Raw genomic sequence first — 19,591 nt, 5'->3', positions numbered from 1 at the left:
TGTCAAATGAACTGAAGGACAATTAATTATTATCTATTTCAAAATATTGTGGGACAAATACATTACATCAATCAATGAGAAATTAATGTGAATTTAGTCTGTTTCTAGTAATCTCTATTTTTTCAATAATGTGACACCCATGAATCAACACAGAATAGGTGCTAGTATCTATGACTGTACACCTAAAGAAAGTATTGATTCGGTGCCAGATGTTGAGAATGCCAAGAATGATCATTGACACTGAACAATGTAATTGTGCATAACTGCAACCATTCTTTCTGTTAATGAAAGATCTTACTGGGTTCCCATAATAAACACTTCAATGCTGCAGATAGACGTATTGCGTTTTACACGGCACTATGTGTAAAAGGTGTAGTATGATGTAGTACAATAGCTGTAAACTATTTTCAAGTCTTTAAAGCCTTCAGTGGTAAACTGTTGCAAGTTATACCAAGTAAAGTTGGCTGATTGATTGAAAAACTCCCATTATTCCAATTACCCTCTGAAAAATGGGTTTTGCCAAGGAGTAAATTATAGGGTGGTAATATTGTAACCACCTGATTACATGGTCATGCATCAGGGCTGTCATACTGTACCTCACAAAATAAACATTACTAACCTTGAGAATATTAAAAAATGCAGGAGCACAGGACTATACTGTAGCACTTCGAAACAAAACCTTTCACACCTAAGTTATTTTCCTGAGAGTTCTGGTATTTGTATAGAATCACAAATAAAAACAGTCACACAGTGAGCTGTGTGATTATGCACTACATTCCTTTCCTCTGTTCACGTATATCCTTGCTGCCTTTCAGTTTTTGTGAATCAACATCAGTCCTATCCCCAGGCAGTATGCTTCTTAAAGTGTTTAGATGCAATACAATGAATTTAGGAAACAGGGCATTGTACAGTATGTACAGTATATTGCATATATGAAGAAAAGCAGGATTGTATACACTTTTTAAATTGTAAAATACTGTTTTCGAAATAGGAAAATATTATTTAGCAGCTCAAAAAAAAAAGACTCACCTTCCAGAAGAAAAACACAGACAGGAAAATGAGCCAGGTCCTGTGAATTAGAAAAAAGAAGATTGAAAATGGGGAAAGATAATAATTAAGATAAAAATCATTATCACAGATTAAAAAAACATGTAAGTCCATTTAACATAGATTAAAATTATTTTTAAAATTTATTTTAAAAAGATTACTTAAAATTCAGCTTAATGCAAAATGCCAGATACTTGCTGATAACAGGAAATCGTACCACTAGTGCACTGCTAAACATGAAAGGACGCTTAAGCTTTGCTGAAAGAAACTTGCAGCACAGAGTGGAAAGGATGGACAAGCTCACTGACACAGTTTTAGAAAAGGAGGAAGAAAGCCTAGTCTATCATCGCAGTAGAACACTTTGCTATATTTGGCCTTGTCATTTGCTATAGCATTTTTATAAGATATCAATTAACATTTTCTTTCTGGTCTAGTCAGTGCAATTTGTGCATGTGGTCAAATATTGTGAAGACTTTGTCATGCATCCAGGATTACATCAGTGACATGCAATGTCTCCACTTGACTTTAAAGTAAATGCCCTTGTCATTCCAGTTGCAAAAACAAGCTGGTGCATAATTAATCTGGCACATACTTTTAATATGATACCAGCAAATAAGCTGTTGGTACAGCAGAGCTGAACCACAGCTCTTCATATAAAAATGATTTGTTCACTAAGTGTTAACTGAAAAACATTTATGAAAGAATCAGGACAATGTAAAGCATTAATTGTACAGTATATCTGAATTGTATATCTGAATATTTGCAATTGTAATATCTGAATTTAAAAGTAAGAGACCAAGTAGTGTTAAGGAGCAATACGTAAACACTGCTGCACATTAATGAAATGAATAAACTTAAATAGCCCACATTCCTTTTGTTAAATATGTTTTTGAGAAATAGGATAATTAGCAGGTCTCAGCCTCAGCCAAAAAGCAAGACATCAGCCTGGCTCTTTCCCAGAAGCAAAATGCATCTCAGACGCTGTCAAAATAAAATTTACAAATTTCTTTGCATTTTTTCAAATAGTGATGATTCAGTTCTAAGTCTGTTAATTATGTACTTCAATTGCTACTTTTATTTGCTAAATTGGAAATGGAAACCACCATGTCAGCTAAATTGATTCCATGCTTCATGGCTGGCAAGGTTTATGATAATGTATATCATTGACATTTATGGGCTCCCCCACAGCAGCCAAAACAGGATCCATCTCCAATGTCAGCACATCACATACTATGCATGCTGTGCACTGATCTTAAATGCTGGCTGTGGATTAAAGCTTATTTGAAAGAGGAAAGGAAACTGATATTAAACATCACATAACAAATTAAAATACTACATCTAATTCTTTTTTCAGTACAAAGAGAAATATTGTGCTCAGAATATTATCATTATTTGCATTCAATATATGCAATATTTGAATATTCTTAACCTATTGCTCCACATTATTTTCTTTTTAACTAATAATAAAACACAGTTTTATTTATATAAAACATAAACGTTTTTAACACATGTATAGTGAATTTTCATACTATTAATGAGTCCTTTGTGTGAATAAATCCATATCCATTATTAATGAGGTATTAAAATTAATTCTAGATAAGATTAACAAATCAGCTTTTCTTCTCTCTTTACTCTCCGTAATGAGATGTGACTTTTGGAATTTAAAATCTGACACCATTTTCTAATACCTTGTAAAGTCTCTCTGTAGGTATTTTGGGTTTACAAGCAGTTGTAAATTAGCTTGACAGGACTGTCTGTTCTGATGCAGTTCAAAGGATGATGATACTAACTTTGCTTATTCCTGCATTTTAGCAATATGACTATAAAGACAAATAAATTCATTAGAAGCTCACATTGGGGCTGTTACTTATTTTCTTTTCCAAATTGAAAATGTGAGATGTATTTAATATAATTACTGTGCATTTTTATTTTCAAACAAAAAACTTGTTTTAAAGCACAAATTCACTCTTGTAAAATGTACAGGCAGGACTAGCCAAGTGAAAGGTATTCATTATGTTAAAACAATGTAAAGCTTTGAAACTGTCATCAGATATTTCAGTCCCAAGCATTTATTTATGAACTATAGGGGACACCTACAGACAAACCTCTTTAATACATGTGATGCAGCACCATAGTTTAGTGTCCATATTTTACACTGTCCCTGGAAAGTTTTACAAGAAACGATTATCACAAAATTCAAATAAAACAAGAGCTCTTCTGAGATGATGAGTAAATTTTTAATCTAAATTCAAAGTATAAGCATCTAGATGTGCTGTGAGAAAATTGAAAGAATAAAAAGTTTATTTTATGTAACCCAGCAATATTATAAATGGAATATATTATACAAGTCTCTTGAAAAATCTGATCCAAATATTCAGTACATGCTAGATGGAAATGGACAATGCATATCTGACAAGAGTACAGAATTTCATGACCAAATACAGTGAGCACGCTTGCTTGAGTGACAGAATGAGCTCAATAAAAGGAGAGTCAGTGAGGCTCTCCCATCAGTGGGAAGCCTGTCACAATCCAACTAGTGGTAAGCTACTGTGGTTGTTTTTGTATTTACACATGGAATACATTTACAGTAATAGAAACAAAGAAAGAAAAATGAAAGCAGTTCTATCCACAACTGTACCATAAATGTTCACACACCTTTCAGATTGGTCTTATACAGTAGCTTTTGAATGACACTGTTTTCCACAATTCATTCAACCACACAAAGGGGGTGTTCGATCAAATTTATTTTCTCTTACTTCTGACAGTTTAGCATTATTAGTGCTTGTCGTCCATACAGATATTGACATTTAAAAATGAATTAAAAGAAGGGATAATTCAAAAGTTTTCTTTTTTCCAGTGCTGCGGAGTATTAAACCTTTTCCCTGTGCTGACTAGAAAGAGAGGTAAGGAATCTGTGTTTTTGTTTTTGTTTAGCAGAAAGCTAACTTTAGCACAGACAGCAGGAAATTAAGTAGACCAACATACAAAACAATCATTTAAAAAAAATGTAATTGTAAGAGGGATGTCCAGTCCTGATCCTACCTTGAAGTGCTAAGTGAAACTGTTGAATTGGTTAAATCAGGCCAATAATGAGCTGATTTACTGTAAGTAGTTAAGAGCTTAGCTGGAATGAAAATGTACACAATTATGATTGGACAATATTACATTGCAGCTCTGATATCTTCACACAGTTCACACTGTCCACTAAAGAGTTTGCATACAGTATTATGAAATATTTTATAGGACTTTTTTAGTAGAGCAAAAAACAAAATGTAGGCAAATACTATCTTAACGTTATCACATAGGATGCAAGAACTCTAGATAATTTTAATAATCCTAAATCCATTGTTTTCTCCATTTGAAACGGAAGAAAGACTGAATTTCAAGAAAATATTGCAACTGATAATTAAGAAATGACTTGCTGCATCAACATGCTTTTTTAACACAGAATAAACTGCCACCATGAGTACCGATGCAGAGATGGCGGTATTTGGCCCAGCTGCCATATACCTCCGGAAGCCAGAGAAGGAGAGAATTGAGGCACAAAACAAACCCTTTGATGCCAAAACCGCAGTTTTTGTGTCTGAACCCAAGGAGCTGTACCTCAAAGGCATCCTTCAGAGTAAGGAAGGGGGTAAAGCCACCGTCAAAACTGAGGGTGGGCAAGTAAGTAACACCTAGCAAGAGTAATGGAAATCTCAAGGTTTTTACTTAATCTACTGTATTAATTATGAATGAACATCTGACGTTTCAGACATTAACAGTTAAGGAGGATGAAGTCTTCCCAATGAACCCTCCCAAGTTCGATAAAATTGAGGACATGGCCATGATGACTCACCTCAATGAAGCCTCTGTGCTGTACAACCTCAAAGAGCGTTATGCAGCATGGATGATTTACGTAAGTGTTTGAATAAGACTCAAAGCATTCTACATTAATTAATAATGATTTATATGTGGTTTAATGTTGACTCCCACTATTTCAGACCTACTCTGGGCTGTTCTGTGTGACTGTGAACCCCTACAAGTGGCTCCCAGTGTACAACCCTGAGGTGGTGGCAGCCTACAGAGGCAAAAAGCGCATGGAGGCTCCGCCACACATCTTCTCTGTCTCTGATAACGCCTATCAGAACATGCTCACAGGTATGTAAGTACTTAAATCTTGCAGTTATTAAAATACAGTAGGTTTACTTGTTAAACAGTTTTTTCAAACTTTATAACAAATTTAAATAATACTTTTTTACAGATAGGGAAAACCAGTCTATCCTCATCACGTAAGTAATGCATTCTATCACATTTTAGAAAAATATTGCATCTTCTTATTTTCTTTTCTTTTAAATAAACCTCTATTTATCCTCAGTGGAGAATCTGGTGCTGGAAAGACTGTGAACACGAAACGTGTCATCCAGTATTTTGCCACAATCGCAGCAATTGGGGAAAAGAAGAAAGAGCAAACCTCTGGCAAAATGCAGGTTAGACAACACTGCTAATGGATCAGGAACAGCTAAAGAGATCTTAACTGTAACCCACTGAGTGATGATGCCATGTCCTTTGCAGGGAACTCTGGAGGATCAAATCATTTCAGCCAACCCTCTGCTGGAGGCTTTTGGAAATGCCAAGACAGTGAGGAATGACAACTCCTCTCGCTTTGTGAGTTAGTCTTCTATTAGTCTCACACAGTACCAGTTCATTTGTCAAATATTTTACTGTAGTTTTCTAATATGTATTATTTGCATAATCAATAGGGTAAATTCATCAGAATTCATTTTGGAACCTCAGGAAAACTGGCTTCTGCTGACATTGAGACTTGTGAGTTATTTTAATTCTCAGTAGTTCACAAACATGTAGCTTACTCCCATATCTCTTCAGAATTGTAAAATATATATTTTAACTTCTATTATTTCACAGATTTGCTGGAGAAGTCCAGAGTAACATTCCAGTTGTCAGATGAAAGGAGCTACCACATCTTTTACCAGATAATGACCAACCACAAACCAGAGCTCATAGGTGGGTGAAAACTGACAATTGTAATACTTTTCCAGTGATCACTTCAATATAACATTAGTTAGTGCACTGTATTTAGACTGTTTTTGTTTCTTTTTTCTCTTACAGAAATGCTCCTTATCACCACCAACCCCTATGACTTCCCCATGATCAGCATGGGTCAGATCAGTGTGGCCAGCATTGATGACAAGGAGGAGCTGGTTGCTACAGATGTAAGTTGCATTGATTAAGTAATAATGTGTTCACTGTTATATATGTGTTGAGAAATATATATTTTCTAACGTGGAACATGTGCAATTATTCAGACTGCTATTGATATCCTGGGGTTCACTCCAGAAGAAAAAAATGGTATCTACAAGCTGACAGGAGCTGTGATGCACCATGGCAATTTGAAGTTTAAGCAGAAACAGCGAGAGGAGCAGGCCGAGCCTGATGGCACTGAGGGTAAGCTGTGCATGCTTTTTAAATGCTGTATATCTCTCTCAATACACTGAAGAATACACACATATACTGTTAATAAAATATTTCCTTTAAAGTTTGAATAAAGTTACCAATTATCTTATTATGTAAAAAGTAATCTCACATATAAGAAATGGTAAATATTAATAAACATATTTTTTGTATTTCTTTAACCAATTTGAAGCCGGTACTAAACCTCAGTTCTACAGCAGCCACTATTAACTACATGTCTCAGAGAATGAGCTGGGTAGTCCTTGTGCTTGTCTTTGTTGTTAATCACGGACAAAAGAAAACTTAATGAACATAACTTTCCTTGATTACTCCTAGGACGAATGTCCTACCTAAAACAATGCATGAAGCATCTGACACCATGCATGAATTATTTTGTATTTTACTAGATTATATTATCAAATTTCATTCTGAAGTACTATTTTTGCATTTTACTGTGGATTCTTAAACACATTCTTCAACAGAACTTTCACACTTCTGTCTTCATTCTCTGACAAGGACTTGATGTGCATGGTAGATAAGGTTTTGTGGAAAACATGTGGTTGTGCTTCTACCAAAAGAACCCATTAGAAATACCAGTTACCTTGTTTTTTTATTTCAGTGGCAGACAAAATTGCTTATCTCATGGGCCTGAACTCAGCAGACCTGCTCAAAGCCCTGTGCTACCCAAGAGTAAAAGTGGGGAATGAGTTTGTGACCAAGGGGCAGACTGTTCAGCAGGTATTGTATTTAGACTTTTACTTATTGAAATATTGGTGTTTTGAAATATTAATTTCAATTTGTTTTTAAATGCATATTTATTACAATTTATTTTTCAATATTTCAATTATTTATCATATGATTTTTTTGCAATTAATTCCTTTACTAGGTCAACAATGCAGTTGGTGCTCTGGCTAAGTCTGTGTATGAGAAGATGTTCTTGTGGATGGTTATCCGCATTAACCAGATGTTGGACACTAAACAGCCAAGACAGTTCTTCATTGGTGTCCTGGATATTGCAGGATTTGAGATCTTTGATGTAAGTAATATTTTCTAATGCATACTGTTTTACTTAAAAAATAGCATTTGAAATGTTGAAATCTAATATTCAGCACCATTACTGACAACAAAAGATGGAATTGCAGATCTTAACTCATTAAACATTATATAAATTAACATACTATTAACTTATCAATACTTCTTGGATACAGTACATACAGTACCATGTATGTATGACACCTGATGTTTTAAGCACTGTTGTATTTATCTGCACAGTTTAACAGCTTGGAACAGCTGTGCATCAACTTTACCAATGAGAAGCTGCAACAGTTCTTCAACCACCACATGTTTGTACTGGAACAAGAAGAGTACAAGAAAGAGGGAATTGAGTGGGAGTTCATTGACTTCGGTATGGACTTGGCTGCCTGCATTGAGCTCATTGAGAAGGTTTGTATGATTATTGATGCAATTCAAGATGATACTGAGTTTTGCCATCTATATTATCCATATTTGATCATATGGACTAAGTTTTGTTATCCATATCATCTGATATAATTTGTCTGAACAGCCAATGGGAATCTTCTCCATCCTTGAAGAGGAGTGCATGTTCCCCAAGGCCTCAGACACAACCTTCAAGAACAAGCTCTATGATCAGCATCTTGGCAAGACCAACTGCTTCCAGAAGCCCAAGCCTGCCAAAGGCAAGGCTGAGGCCCACTTCTCCCTGGTGCACTACGCAGGCACAGTGGACTACAACGTCAGTGGCTGGCTGGACAAGAACAAGGACCCCCTGAATGAGTCTGTTGTGCAGCTGTACCAGAAATCCTCCGTCAAACTGCTGGCTTTACTCTATGCCAGCTTTTCCTCCACAGAAGCTGGTATGATTTTATTTTAAAATTTGTTTTTCTTAAAAACATTTAAAACTTTTAAAGGGGCAGAATTGTATTTCAAGAACTTTCTATGAAATCTAATCTTTTAAACATGTACTTTCTAAAGAGTCTGGTGGAAAGAAGGGAGGCAAGAAGAAGGGTGGTTCTTTCCAGACTGTGTCTGCTCTCTTCAGGGTAAGGTATTTTTAAGCGAACATTCTTGAATTAATTTTAAAACAGCAGTTCCCTTCAATAAAAATACACATTCTTTTTAATTCAGAGGTAATGTCTTTAAACATACTGCACTTCTTATGATATCTACAATCAAACAGTTTATGTGTTATTGCAAGTATCTTTCTATTACTCTACAGGAGAACTTGGGCAAGCTGATGACCAACCTACGAAGCACCCATCCTCACTTTGTGCGATGCCTGATTCCAAATGAATCTAAGACACCAGGTACTGTGAATGTGCTTTCAAATGAATACCACTAGAGTATTTAAGTAACATGTTGCTTTTCAACACGTTTTTTAAACTAAGGGACAGTTAATATTTTATTTTTTTAGGTCTTATGGAGAACTTCCTGGTTATCCACCAGCTGAGGTGTAATGGTGTACTGGAAGGTATCAGAATTTGTAGGAAAGGATTCCCAAGTAGAATCCTGTATGGAGACTTCAAGCAAAGGTACCATAAAGTTTTTAACTCATGTCATACAGTATGTGGATATATGCATGTAAACATTCAAGCACGTTAGTAAATGTCATGTTATTTTAATTTTGTCTAACTTTCTGAAAGATACAAAGTTCTGAATGCCAGTGCCATCCCAGAGGGTCAGTTCATTGACAGCAAGAAGGCTTCGGAGAAGCTCTTGGGATCAATTGATGTCGACCACACTCAATATAAATTTGGGCACACTAAGGTAGGGTTAAAACAGCACAAATAGAAGGAAATTAGTCCATTGTACCTATTCACTTGTTCATCATGCCACAGCTAATACTACAACAAAAAAATGAGATGTACAGAGAATGAAGAAAAAAGAGATGGAAAAAAATTACAAAAAATTATTCAGTTTCAGTAATTTTTGAATTTTGTAATGGTGGAATTTGTTATTTAGTCTGATCACCAATTTGATCTTTTGTTTCCCTTGTCTCCAGGTATTCTTCAAAGCTGGTCTGCTGGGTACTCTTGAGGAGATGAGAGATGAGAAACTAGCTGCCCTCATCACTTGTACTCAGGCTCTGTGCCGTGGATACCTCATGAGAAAGGAATTTGTGAAGATGATGGAAAGGAGGTAAGATTTCAATAACAATTACCACCATAAAAAATGCTTACACTTACTGTACATAGCACTTTTCTGGACACTCCACTCAAAGCACTTTACAGGTCCCCTCCACCACCACCAATGTGCAGCATCCACCTGGATGATGTGACGGCAGCCAGATTGCGCCAGAACGCTCACCAAACATCAGCTATTAGAGGGGAGGAGAACAGAGTCATGAAGCCAATTCATAGATGGGGATTATTAGGAGGTCATGATTGGTAAGGGCCAATGGGAAACTTGGCCAGGACGCTGGGATTACACCCCTACTCTTTTTGAGAAACGCCCTGGGATTTTTAATGACCACAGAGAGTCAGGACCTCGTTTTATATCTCATCCAAAGGACAGCGCCTTTTTTACAGTATAGTTTCCCCATCACTATACTGGGCCATTAGTTCCCACACAGGCCGCAGGGTGAGCACCCCCTGTTGGCCCCACTAACACCTTTTCCCGCAGGAGCTTTAGGTTTTTTCTAGGAGGTCTCCCATCCAGGTCCTGACACCTGCTTAGCTTAAATGTGTTGCCAGTTGTGAGTTGCAGGGTGATATGGCTGCTGGCCATAAAATATAATTAAGAGATTATAAATATCCAAAACTATACAGAAATAATTGTAAATAGCAGGCTCATTTTTATATAAAGATTGATGGCACTACTTTAAACTTTGAACTATTTCCTAGCCTTGTCTAGTCAAATCTCAAAAGCTAAGGAAGCTTTGTGATCAGAGATCTATAAAAAAGTTGTGCTTCTGCTGAAAGTTGTGTTGATTGATGACAAATTGGTACTAAATCCTAGGAACACAATTTCCAAATCAATACACTATTGTGCTCATTGAGCAGAATATTGTAGGATGTACCAATCATTAGATGAGACGGAGGTCCGTAATAATTGGTCTATAAAGAACTTTTTTTAGGTTTAGAAGTATGAACACCAGTGTCTTCACCTAATTCTCCTCTGGTTTTGTACAATGTGAACTTATTAAAACTCTCTGGGAATTCAACTGGCGGAGTAATTTTGGACTTCTTCACCTGCTGTGTGGTGGGAAGGCTGTTGCACAACAGCAGCTGCAGTACATTTCAGTAGTGGATGAAAAGTGTTCTCAAATCAAATCAAATCAAATGTTACTTTTGGTTTATAAACTTTTATCTGTAGAACAAAATGAAATTCCAGAGCAAATTCCAGACAGCAGCATCAGTAACTAAGTAATACGCAATGTTAAAAGATTATTTCAAATTTAATCATTTCAAACGAATCCAGTTCAGATTGCACTACTACAATGTCACCCACCTCCTCTGACAACTTAGATCTGAAGACCCATTGTGGATTTTATAAAATGTAATTTTATTCATACAGAGAGTCAATTTACACCATCCAGTACAACATCCGCTCATTCATGAATGTGAAACACTGGCCATGGATGAAGCTGTACTTCAAGATCAAGCCTCTTCTGAAGAGTGCAGAGGCTGAGAAGGAGATGGCCAACATGAAGGAAGAGTTTGCCAAGTGCAAGGAAGACCTGGCAAAGGCAGAAGCCAAGAGAAAGGAGCTTGAGGAGAAGATGGTTTCTCTGCTGCAGGAGAAGAATGACCTGCAGTTACAAGTGCAGTCTGTAAGCACTACCTTTCCATTCTGAAATACTAAATAATAGTACTGTATTTAGCTATTGCTGAAAAATATGTAATTTTATTTGACAAGTATATTTATAAACTTTGATTTTTACCTTCTTAATGAAATAAGGAGGAATTTACACATGAACAAGTAATAGGTTTATTCCATGCTGAAAAGAGAAGGAAGAAAACACAAAGCCTTCTTCAGGTGTGAGAAAGACAGGGTACTAAGCAAAGGTAATGTAGCATAGAAGAACAAAAGATGGGAGAGAGGAGGGGCGGCAGGCGGGAGCAGGGTGCTGACAGAGTGGCCAATCAGGTAGTGTGAAGTCAGTATAGGTGAAGAGAGGTGTGAAATGAAACCTACAATGAATAGAGAGAATATAGATATGTACTGAAAGTAAATATTAAGATTCAAATAAATATCAACAGGAAATGGAGGGTCTCTCAGATGCTGAAGAAAGGTGTGAGGGGCTGATCAAAAACAAAATCCAGCTTGAGGCCAAAGTGAAAGAGATATCAGAGAGACTGGAGGATGAAGAGGAAATGAATGCCGAACTGACAGCCAAGAAGAGGAAACTGGAGGATGAGTGCTCTGAGCTCAAGAAAGACATTGATGACTTAGAACTCACCTTGGCCAAAGTGGAGAAGGAGAAACATGCCACAGAAAATAAGGTTTGCTTTCAAACTGTCTAGAATATCTTACTACTCATAAAAAAGTCAGCATAATGGTATGCTAAAACATTTAACTCCCCCCCCCCCACTGTTTTACACCTAAAACTAGGTTAAAAACCTGACAGAAGAGATGGCCAGTCAGGATGAAAGCATTGCCAAGCTAACCAAGGAGAAGAAAGCCCTACAAGAGGCTCATCAACAGACCCTTGATGATCTGCAAGCAGAGGAAGACAAAGTCAACACTCTGTCTAAAGCCAAGACAAAGCTTGAACAGCAAGTGGATGATGTAAGTGACACATCCTAATACAAACTGTCCATATATTCAGACAGCTTGAACTAAATTTAATAGTTTGTCAAATATTCTAGCTTGAAGGTTCCCTGGAACAAGAAAAGAAACTCCGGATGGACCTGGAGAGAGCCAAGAGGAAGATGGAGGGTGATCTGAAACTCTCTCAAGAAACTGTCATGGATCTGGAAAATGACAAGCAGCAATCAGAGGAAAAGATCAAGAAGTAAGACTTTGTCAAAGTATATTAAAGATATTTTAAATTTGAAGATCCTTTTAATATACAAACGTACTGGAAATATCCTTTGTACTTCACAGGAAGGACTTTGAAATAAGCCAGTTCCTCAGCAAGATTGAGGATGAACAAGCTCTGGGTGCCCAACTGCAGAAGAAGATTAAGGAGCTCCAGGTACTACAAAAGATGTTTAATTTGAGATAATCTGATCTGTTTGTACTGCTTAATCTCAACTTCAACCTGGACATTTTCATATTATTCCATATTCCATAGGCTCGTATTGAAGAGCTTGAAGAGGAAATTGAGGCTGAACGTGCTGCTCGGGCCAAGGTTGAGAAGCAGAGGGCTGATCTCTCCAGGGAACTTGAGGAGATCAGTGAAAGACTTGAAGAAGCTGGAGGAGCAACTTCTGCCCAGATTGAGATGAACAAGAAACGTGAAGCTGAGTTCCAGAAGCTCCGCCGTGACCTTGAAGAGGCCACTCTGCAGCATGAAGCCACAGCGGCAGCTCTCCGCAAGAAGCAGGCTGACAGTGTGGCAGAATTAGGGGAGCAGATTGACAACCTGCAGAGAGTCAAACAGAAGCTGGAGAAGGAGAAGAGCGAGTACAAAATGGAAATCGATGACCTTTCCAGCAACATGGAAGTAGTTGCCAAGGCTAAGGTAAATATCAATTTCTACCACATTTGCAAACTATACAGTATGTAAAGATTCTTACTGTTTTAACTACAAGGCATGAATTTTATTTTACAACAGGCTAATCTGGAGAAGATGTGCCGTACACTGGAGGACCAACTGAGTGAACTGAAGACAAAGAGTGATGAAAATCTACGTCAGATTAATGACATTAGCGCACAAAAAGCAAGACTTCAGACAGAAAATGGTATGCCTTATACTGTATGTAATAATGATTCAATTTTTTTGTTTTTGCTACATGAATAATTAAAAGTTCAGTTTGTTTTGCTTTTCTAAAGGTGAGTTTGTTCGTCAGTTGGAAGAGAAAGAAGCTCTGGTTTCCCAGCTCACAAGAGGTAAACAGGCCTTCACTCAGCAAACTGAGGAGATGAAGAGGCAGCTGGAGGAAGAAATAAAAGTAGGTAGCCAAATTTCAAATATAATGCGAAAATCAAAAGTCAGATGTATTTGTTCAGCTGTATTTATTACTACCTATTGTACATTAACAAGGACACAAACATAATGCAAGTTAGAGTGTCTGAAAGGAACAAAAGTAATTGCCACATCATAAAAAAATCATATGATTTTAATTGTTCTACATCTTTTCAAGGCTAAGAATGCCCTGGCTCATGGTCTCCAGTCCGCCCGCCATGACTGCGACCTGCTCCGGGAGCAATATGAGGAGGAGCAGGAGGCCAAGGCTGAGCTGCAGCGCTCAATGTCCAAGGCCAACAGTGAAGTGGCACAGTGGAGGACAAAATACGAGACTGATGCCATCCAGCGCACTGAGGAGCTTGAGGAGGCCAAGTAACTGCATTATTTCTACTGTTAAACTGAGTGCTTTCCTGTGAGATCTTAAATGATTGAACAAATTCTACCAATCATCACTTTCCATAGGAAAAAGCTTGCCCAGCGGCTCCAAGATGCTGAGGAACAAATTGAGGCTGTGAACTCCAAGTGTGCTTCACTGGAAAAGACCAAGCAGAGACTTCAGGGTGAAGTGGAGGACCTCATGATTGATGTGGAGAGAGCAAATGCTCAGGCTGCTAACCTTGACAAGAAGCAGAGAAACTTTGACAAGGTGAAGAAGCAATTCATGTAGAAGTGCAAAAAACAGTTCAATAAGTTTAAAATAAGACACCTCAATCCTCATGAGTAAGTGTCTGATATACTACTGTAGTTCATATTTCTGCAATTCTTTTATTCAGGTACTGGCAGAATGGAAGCAGAAGTTTGAGGAAGGCCAGGCTGAGCTGGAAGCTGCACAGAAAGAAGCTCGCTCTCTAAGCACTGAGCTCTTCAAGATGAAGAACTCCTATGAAGAGGCTCTGGATCATCTTGAGACCCTTAAACGGGAGAACAAGAACTTGCAGCGTAAGTACAAAAATGGAAAAACCTATTGGTATTAAACATATTTAAACATAACCGTTCAGTATATATTATTTTTAAGAAATGAAACAATGAGTGTATTGTAAATGTGAATTTCAATGTATATTTTATATTTTGTGTCTTTCAGGTAAGTGACCACCTGTATTTAATCTGTTTTCTGTTACTTTTTACAACTATTTCTGACCATTCTTTTTTTTACAATTCAGTGTCGACATTTGTGTTATAGTGCTTTCCATTTGCCTTTATTACAGAGGAGATCTCAGACCTCACTGAACAGATTGGTGAGACTGGAAAGACCATTCATGAACTGGAAAAAGCAAAGAAACAGGTGGAAACAGAAAAGACTGAAATTCAAACTGCACTGGAAGAAGCTGAGGTAATACATCTAATGGATTTAATAGATTTAAGTATAAATGACATCTACAGGTGTTTCAGACGTCAATGTTTTTATATTGAAGTTTTAAAATGTGCACATTGCCTTAAAACATGTCTTCCATTCTTTCAATAAAAAGGACTTTCCCAATGTCACAAAAAAAAACAAATCAAGGTAATAGATTATTATGGCTAAAAATGAGAAACTTTTGTCAATTTATGTCAATTCATCAAAAGATGAAAAACAAAACAATTTTGAGCATAAAGCCAGAATTACTTTACAGTCTACAATTATTATTTACAGGGGTTTGGATTGTGTCCACAAAAATGCATGTATTTTCATAAATTATATTTTGAAAAAAACTTCTTCATAAAAACTGTTTAACATTAATTACCCATAATGAAGCAGATCAAGTATACACATGTTTTACTGAACAGGCTTGTAACCAGAAACTTCTCAATTCTTTGTGTTTAGAGACATAGACTATTTGTGTTTTAAAACAGAATTGACTTCCAAGAAGTCTACATACAAATTAAAAAAATGTTAATTCTTTAAATAACAGGCATCACTGGAGCATGAAGAGTCAAAGATCCTTCGTGTCCAACTGGAATTGAACCAAATCAAGTCTGAAGTGGACAGAAAGATTGCTGAGAAGGATGAGGAAATTGAGCAAATGAAGAGAAACAACCAGAGGATTGTGGACACCATGCAGAGTTCTCTTGATGCAGAGATTAGGAGCAGAAATGATGCCCTCAGAATTAAGAAAAAAATGGAAGGAGATCTCAACGAGATGGAAATTCAGCTGAGCCATTCCAATCGCCAGGCTGCTGAAGCCCAGAAACAACTAAGGAATGTCCAAGGACAACTCAAGGTACTGAAGATTTTACCCTAAACCATAAACATTCATGCTCTTTTATTTCTAAGGATCATTTGATGGTTATGATGGCGTTTTGCTTTTATCAGGATGCCCAGCTGCACCTGGATGATGCCCTTAGAGGACAGGAAGACATGAAGGAACAGGTTGCCATGGTGGAGCGCAGGAACAACCTGATGCAGGCTGAGATTGAGGAACTGAGGGTTGCCCTGGAACAGACTGAGAGAGGCCGCAAAGTGGCTGAGCAGGAACTGCTTGATGCCAGTGAGCGTGTCCAACTCCTGCACTCCCAGGTGACAAAATTGAAAGTTCTTTATCAAACATTAATCTTAAATTTCATATTAATGACTATTTTTAAAACAATTATTTTTAATTATTTAAATAAAGCTCTTATTAATAATAATATTTTAACTGACAGTGAAGGTGGTATTTGGACTATATTGACGCTTACTAGAAATAATCTCATTGTCTCAGAATACCAGCTTGATCAACACCAAGAAGAAGCTTGAGAGTGACATTGCTCAGCTCCAGGGTGAAGTTGATGATACCATCCAGGAAGCAAGAAATGCAGAAGAAAAGGCCAAGAAAGCTATCACTGATGTGAGTTATACAAAGTATTGCTATTTCCAGCTGAATTTTAATATTTTTTTCTTGCTTACAAAACTGGATAACCATGAGAGATTACATACTTAAAAGTACACTTCTGGTACATTTCAGGCTGCTATGATGGCAGAGGAGCTGAAGAAGGAGCAGGACACCAGCGCTCACCTGGAGAGAATGAAGAAGAACCTGGAGGTCACAGTGAAGGACCTGCAGCACCGTCTGGATGAAGCTGAGCAGCTGGCAATGAAGGGTGGAAAGAAACAGCTCCAGAAGCTGGAGGCCAGGGTAATCTGGGTGGGATGAACAGGGTCCATTTTATACAAACACAGAGAAAAGACTTGTTTTCACATTTGATTGGATTTGTAGGTGCGTGAGCTGGAAAATGAACTTGAATCTGAACAAAGACGTGGAGCTGAAGCCATTAAAGGCGTCCGAAAATATGAGAGAAGAGTCAAGGAGCTCACCTACCAGGTAACATACTGATATACTGGATCTTCTTTAACATAAAGGTACATATCAGTACAGTAAGTCACTTTTGAAAATTATGATGTTTTCTTCTCTACAGTCTGAAGAGGACAAGAAGAATGTGAACCGACTCCAGGATCTGGTCGACAAGCTGCAATTGAAAGTAAAGGCTTACAAGAGACAGGCTGAGGAAGCTGTAAGCCATGGTTTTTACAATCTTTGATAACTTACTTTCCTACATCACTGATTACAACATTATATTTCAAATACATCTTTTTCAATTTCAGGAGGAACAGGCCAACTCCCATCTCTCCAAGTTCAGGAAGGTGCAGCATGAGCTGGAAGAAGCTGAGGAACGTGCTGATATTGCTGAGGGCCAGGTTAACAAGCTGAGAGCCAGGAGCCGTGACATGGGCTCCAAGGTAAATTGAAATTCTTGGTGTATCTGAAAGATCTGTAATTAAGAGTTGATTAAGGGTATGTCTGAATTGCATAGAACTTAAAGTTTTACATTAAAAGGTATTTATTGCTTGAGAGCCTGAATGCTTAAAAAGAAAACAAAGGATGTTTGTATCTTCTGAAGTCTTGATAGAGGGATGAATGACTTCAAAATCATATATATTATTTTGAAGTATACAGTTTAGGTGTACTTTCCAGTATTTAGTGTACATTTTGTGAAAATTCTAGAATGAGTGTAATATAGTGTGAACTCTATAAAAAGGGTGTTTTTTCTATAGAATTGTGAAAAATCAGCAGCTCAGCAAACATTATACTGTACAGCCTCATTGACATTTGTTTCCCTGCCACACGTAGAGTTGTTTCCTACACTGAAGACACTATTCTTCTTTTAACAACTGTGAAACACAAACCTTAAAACACTATCATCAGTTTTCATCCCTAATTCATTTTTTCCTCTAAAACCATCCACTCTTGTAGCAGCAAAGAAGAGCTTAAAGGTGAAACATTTATTGTTAAACAAGTATTAGCATTTCATTCTGTTTACTTTCAACAGGGTAAAGAAGCAGCTGAATGAAGATGAAAGAACTCCTCTGATTCAGAAATTCATAAAATATGAATTTATATGTGTACTGTAATACTGTATCTACTGTGTTAAACACATCTTTGAAATAAAATAGCTCAGCTGTATCTCTACCAAACCTTACGACTGTTGTGTTATTAACTTAAAAGAGAATTTCCACTATGTCTACTGTGATGAATGTCACTGGACTCAATGCTTTTAGTGTTCAGTTCTGCATTTCTATGACAATTAAGTCAAATCATAAGTGATATAGAAGCTGAACGTGAAGCAAACTTCACACAGTGATTGTTACAAGACTGAGATTCTGATTTTAACCGACTGCTTTCATACAGTAGAATAGGAAAGAGGTCTTTCTCAGTACCAACTGTTATGAAATAAAGCCTTGCAGTCTAGGGTTCCTGGTCCTGCTCAATCTGTTCACTGTGCTTTTTTCAGTCTTTGCATATAAAGATTAGTAATCTTGGTTCTAGATAGTTGTTTGTAATGCCACAAATTCTAAACTGTTTCAGCAATGAATCCCCTATCTGATGGTGCGTCCAAGTACTCTTCTAGGGTTTTGTGTGCTAACAGAAATAGCAAACCTGAAGATGGAAAGGGGGGGGAGAGAGAAGAGAGAGAATATTCCTGTAAGGAATTCCCAATGAAGAGATACTGTATGTGGATCCTGTGCAGACGCAGGTGTAGGTAGGTGTCGAGGCAGGCAAACAATCCAGAACATCAGGCGAGACCATGGTCAAAAGGGAGGAAGGTGGTTCGAAATCCAGGAAGTACAAAGAGAGGCAAACAACCCGAATCGAAAGGCAAGGTCCAAGATCGAGAGGCAAAAGGGGAGTCCTGTATCCAGGAAAAAAAAATGCGAAGTACAGCATAAACGCCAGATAAAGCTCTCAAAGTGTAGACTCAATTCCAAGCAGCAAGAAGCGGGTTTGAATGGCTTAAGTACTGCTGCCTGCCGCACGGTAGGGCGTCTGGTGCCAAGTTAACACGTGCGGCGGCGCTTGTAATTACCGCCCCGCTGCTGGGCTGGTCTGGGGAGGTTAGCAGTCGTGACAATTCCTTGATGTACTGCTGCAGCGACACAGTCTTTTTCCAGAACTCTTTTTTCAGCCCACTCTGAGCCCACCTCACACCTACTCCCATCATCCAATCTGCATGGTTACTAGTAATAAAACGCACTCATGAAAATACAATTCAAATAAACTAAAGTGAACTAAAAATCCATAACTAAAATAATAATAATGCATAATATACTGTACAGTAAATTGTAATCTGATGCATACCAAGAAACAAAATTTGATTCAAAAATTTTTGTAACACTAGAGTCTCACGAGGTTGGTACAGTATTATTCTAATTATCAGTGCAAAAAATGCAGTATACACCTGAAGTCTTTTATCAATGCCTATCTACAGTAAATACTATGGCAGGGTAAAGATTTGCTCAATCAGAGGAATTAAGCCCAACTCAGCACACTGACCAAGCAAATGGGGATAGCTTGGAACCCTTATACTATATTACTAGTGGAATAGTCTATCAAGTAATCCACCACCATTTTCATTTTAATTCCCCCCCCCAAATTCAGCCTTAACTTGCTGAAACAAGCGGAATGTGAAAGATGCCCAACTCAGGAAGACCTGTAAGTGCTGAAAAAAAGCAATGAATTCTAACAACTGTGCCTGTAAGATAATGACACC

General features: G+C 37.5%; 1 protein-coding gene and 1 long non-coding RNA gene across 5 annotated transcripts in view; one reads left to right on the top strand and one right to left on the bottom strand.

The window, feature by feature from the left end:
* Positions 1–19,591, bottom strand: part of LOC138241268 (uncharacterized) — a 107,043-nt gene that overhangs the window by 56,658 nt on the left and 30,794 nt on the right. For 3 of the 4 annotated variants that reach the window (XR_011190475.1, XR_011190473.1, XR_011190472.1), the window contains exons 4-5: positions 9,702–9,832; positions 1,030–1,069 (exon numbers count right to left, since the gene is read on the bottom strand). This is a non-coding gene — a long non-coding RNA (uncharacterized lncRNA). Of the gene's footprint in view, positions 1–1,029; positions 1,070–9,695; positions 9,833–19,591 lie in introns of all 4 variants that reach the window. The other variant, XR_011190474.1, reaches the window with a different exon arrangement.
* On the top strand, positions 3,555–18,017 carry LOC102697506 (myosin heavy chain, fast skeletal muscle). The gene is made up of 41 exons (XM_069194493.1): positions 3,555–3,586; positions 3,905–3,950; positions 4,496–4,713; positions 4,802–4,945; positions 5,031–5,187; positions 5,291–5,318; positions 5,405–5,516; positions 5,602–5,694; positions 5,790–5,853; positions 5,953–6,051; positions 6,157–6,260; positions 6,354–6,492; positions 7,118–7,236; positions 7,385–7,534; positions 7,771–7,941; positions 8,063–8,372; positions 8,491–8,558; positions 8,735–8,822; positions 8,930–9,047; positions 9,159–9,282; positions 9,518–9,654; positions 11,032–11,287; positions 11,718–11,960; positions 12,070–12,246; positions 12,327–12,472; positions 12,565–12,655; positions 12,755–13,144; positions 13,238–13,364; positions 13,456–13,574; positions 13,767–13,963; positions 14,054–14,237; positions 14,365–14,530; positions 14,797–14,921; positions 15,481–15,789; positions 15,882–16,085; positions 16,267–16,392; positions 16,510–16,680; positions 16,762–16,866; positions 16,961–17,056; positions 17,148–17,282; positions 17,873–18,017. Exons 3-41 carry the CDS (start codon positions 4,510–4,512, stop codon positions 17,891–17,893), a joined length of 5,817 nt encoding a protein of 1,938 aa, XP_069050594.1. The 5' UTR covers positions 3,555–3,586; positions 3,905–3,950; positions 4,496–4,509; the 3' UTR covers positions 17,894–18,017.

This window comes from Lepisosteus oculatus, chromosome 9 (assembly GCF_040954835.1).
Source record: "Lepisosteus oculatus isolate fLepOcu1 chromosome 9, fLepOcu1.hap2, whole genome shotgun sequence".
NCBI classification, from domain to species: domain Eukaryota; kingdom Metazoa; phylum Chordata; class Actinopteri; order Semionotiformes; family Lepisosteidae; genus Lepisosteus; species Lepisosteus oculatus.
Note: the sequence above shows the minus strand (reverse complement) of the source record. Positions and strands in the feature narration are given on the sequence as shown.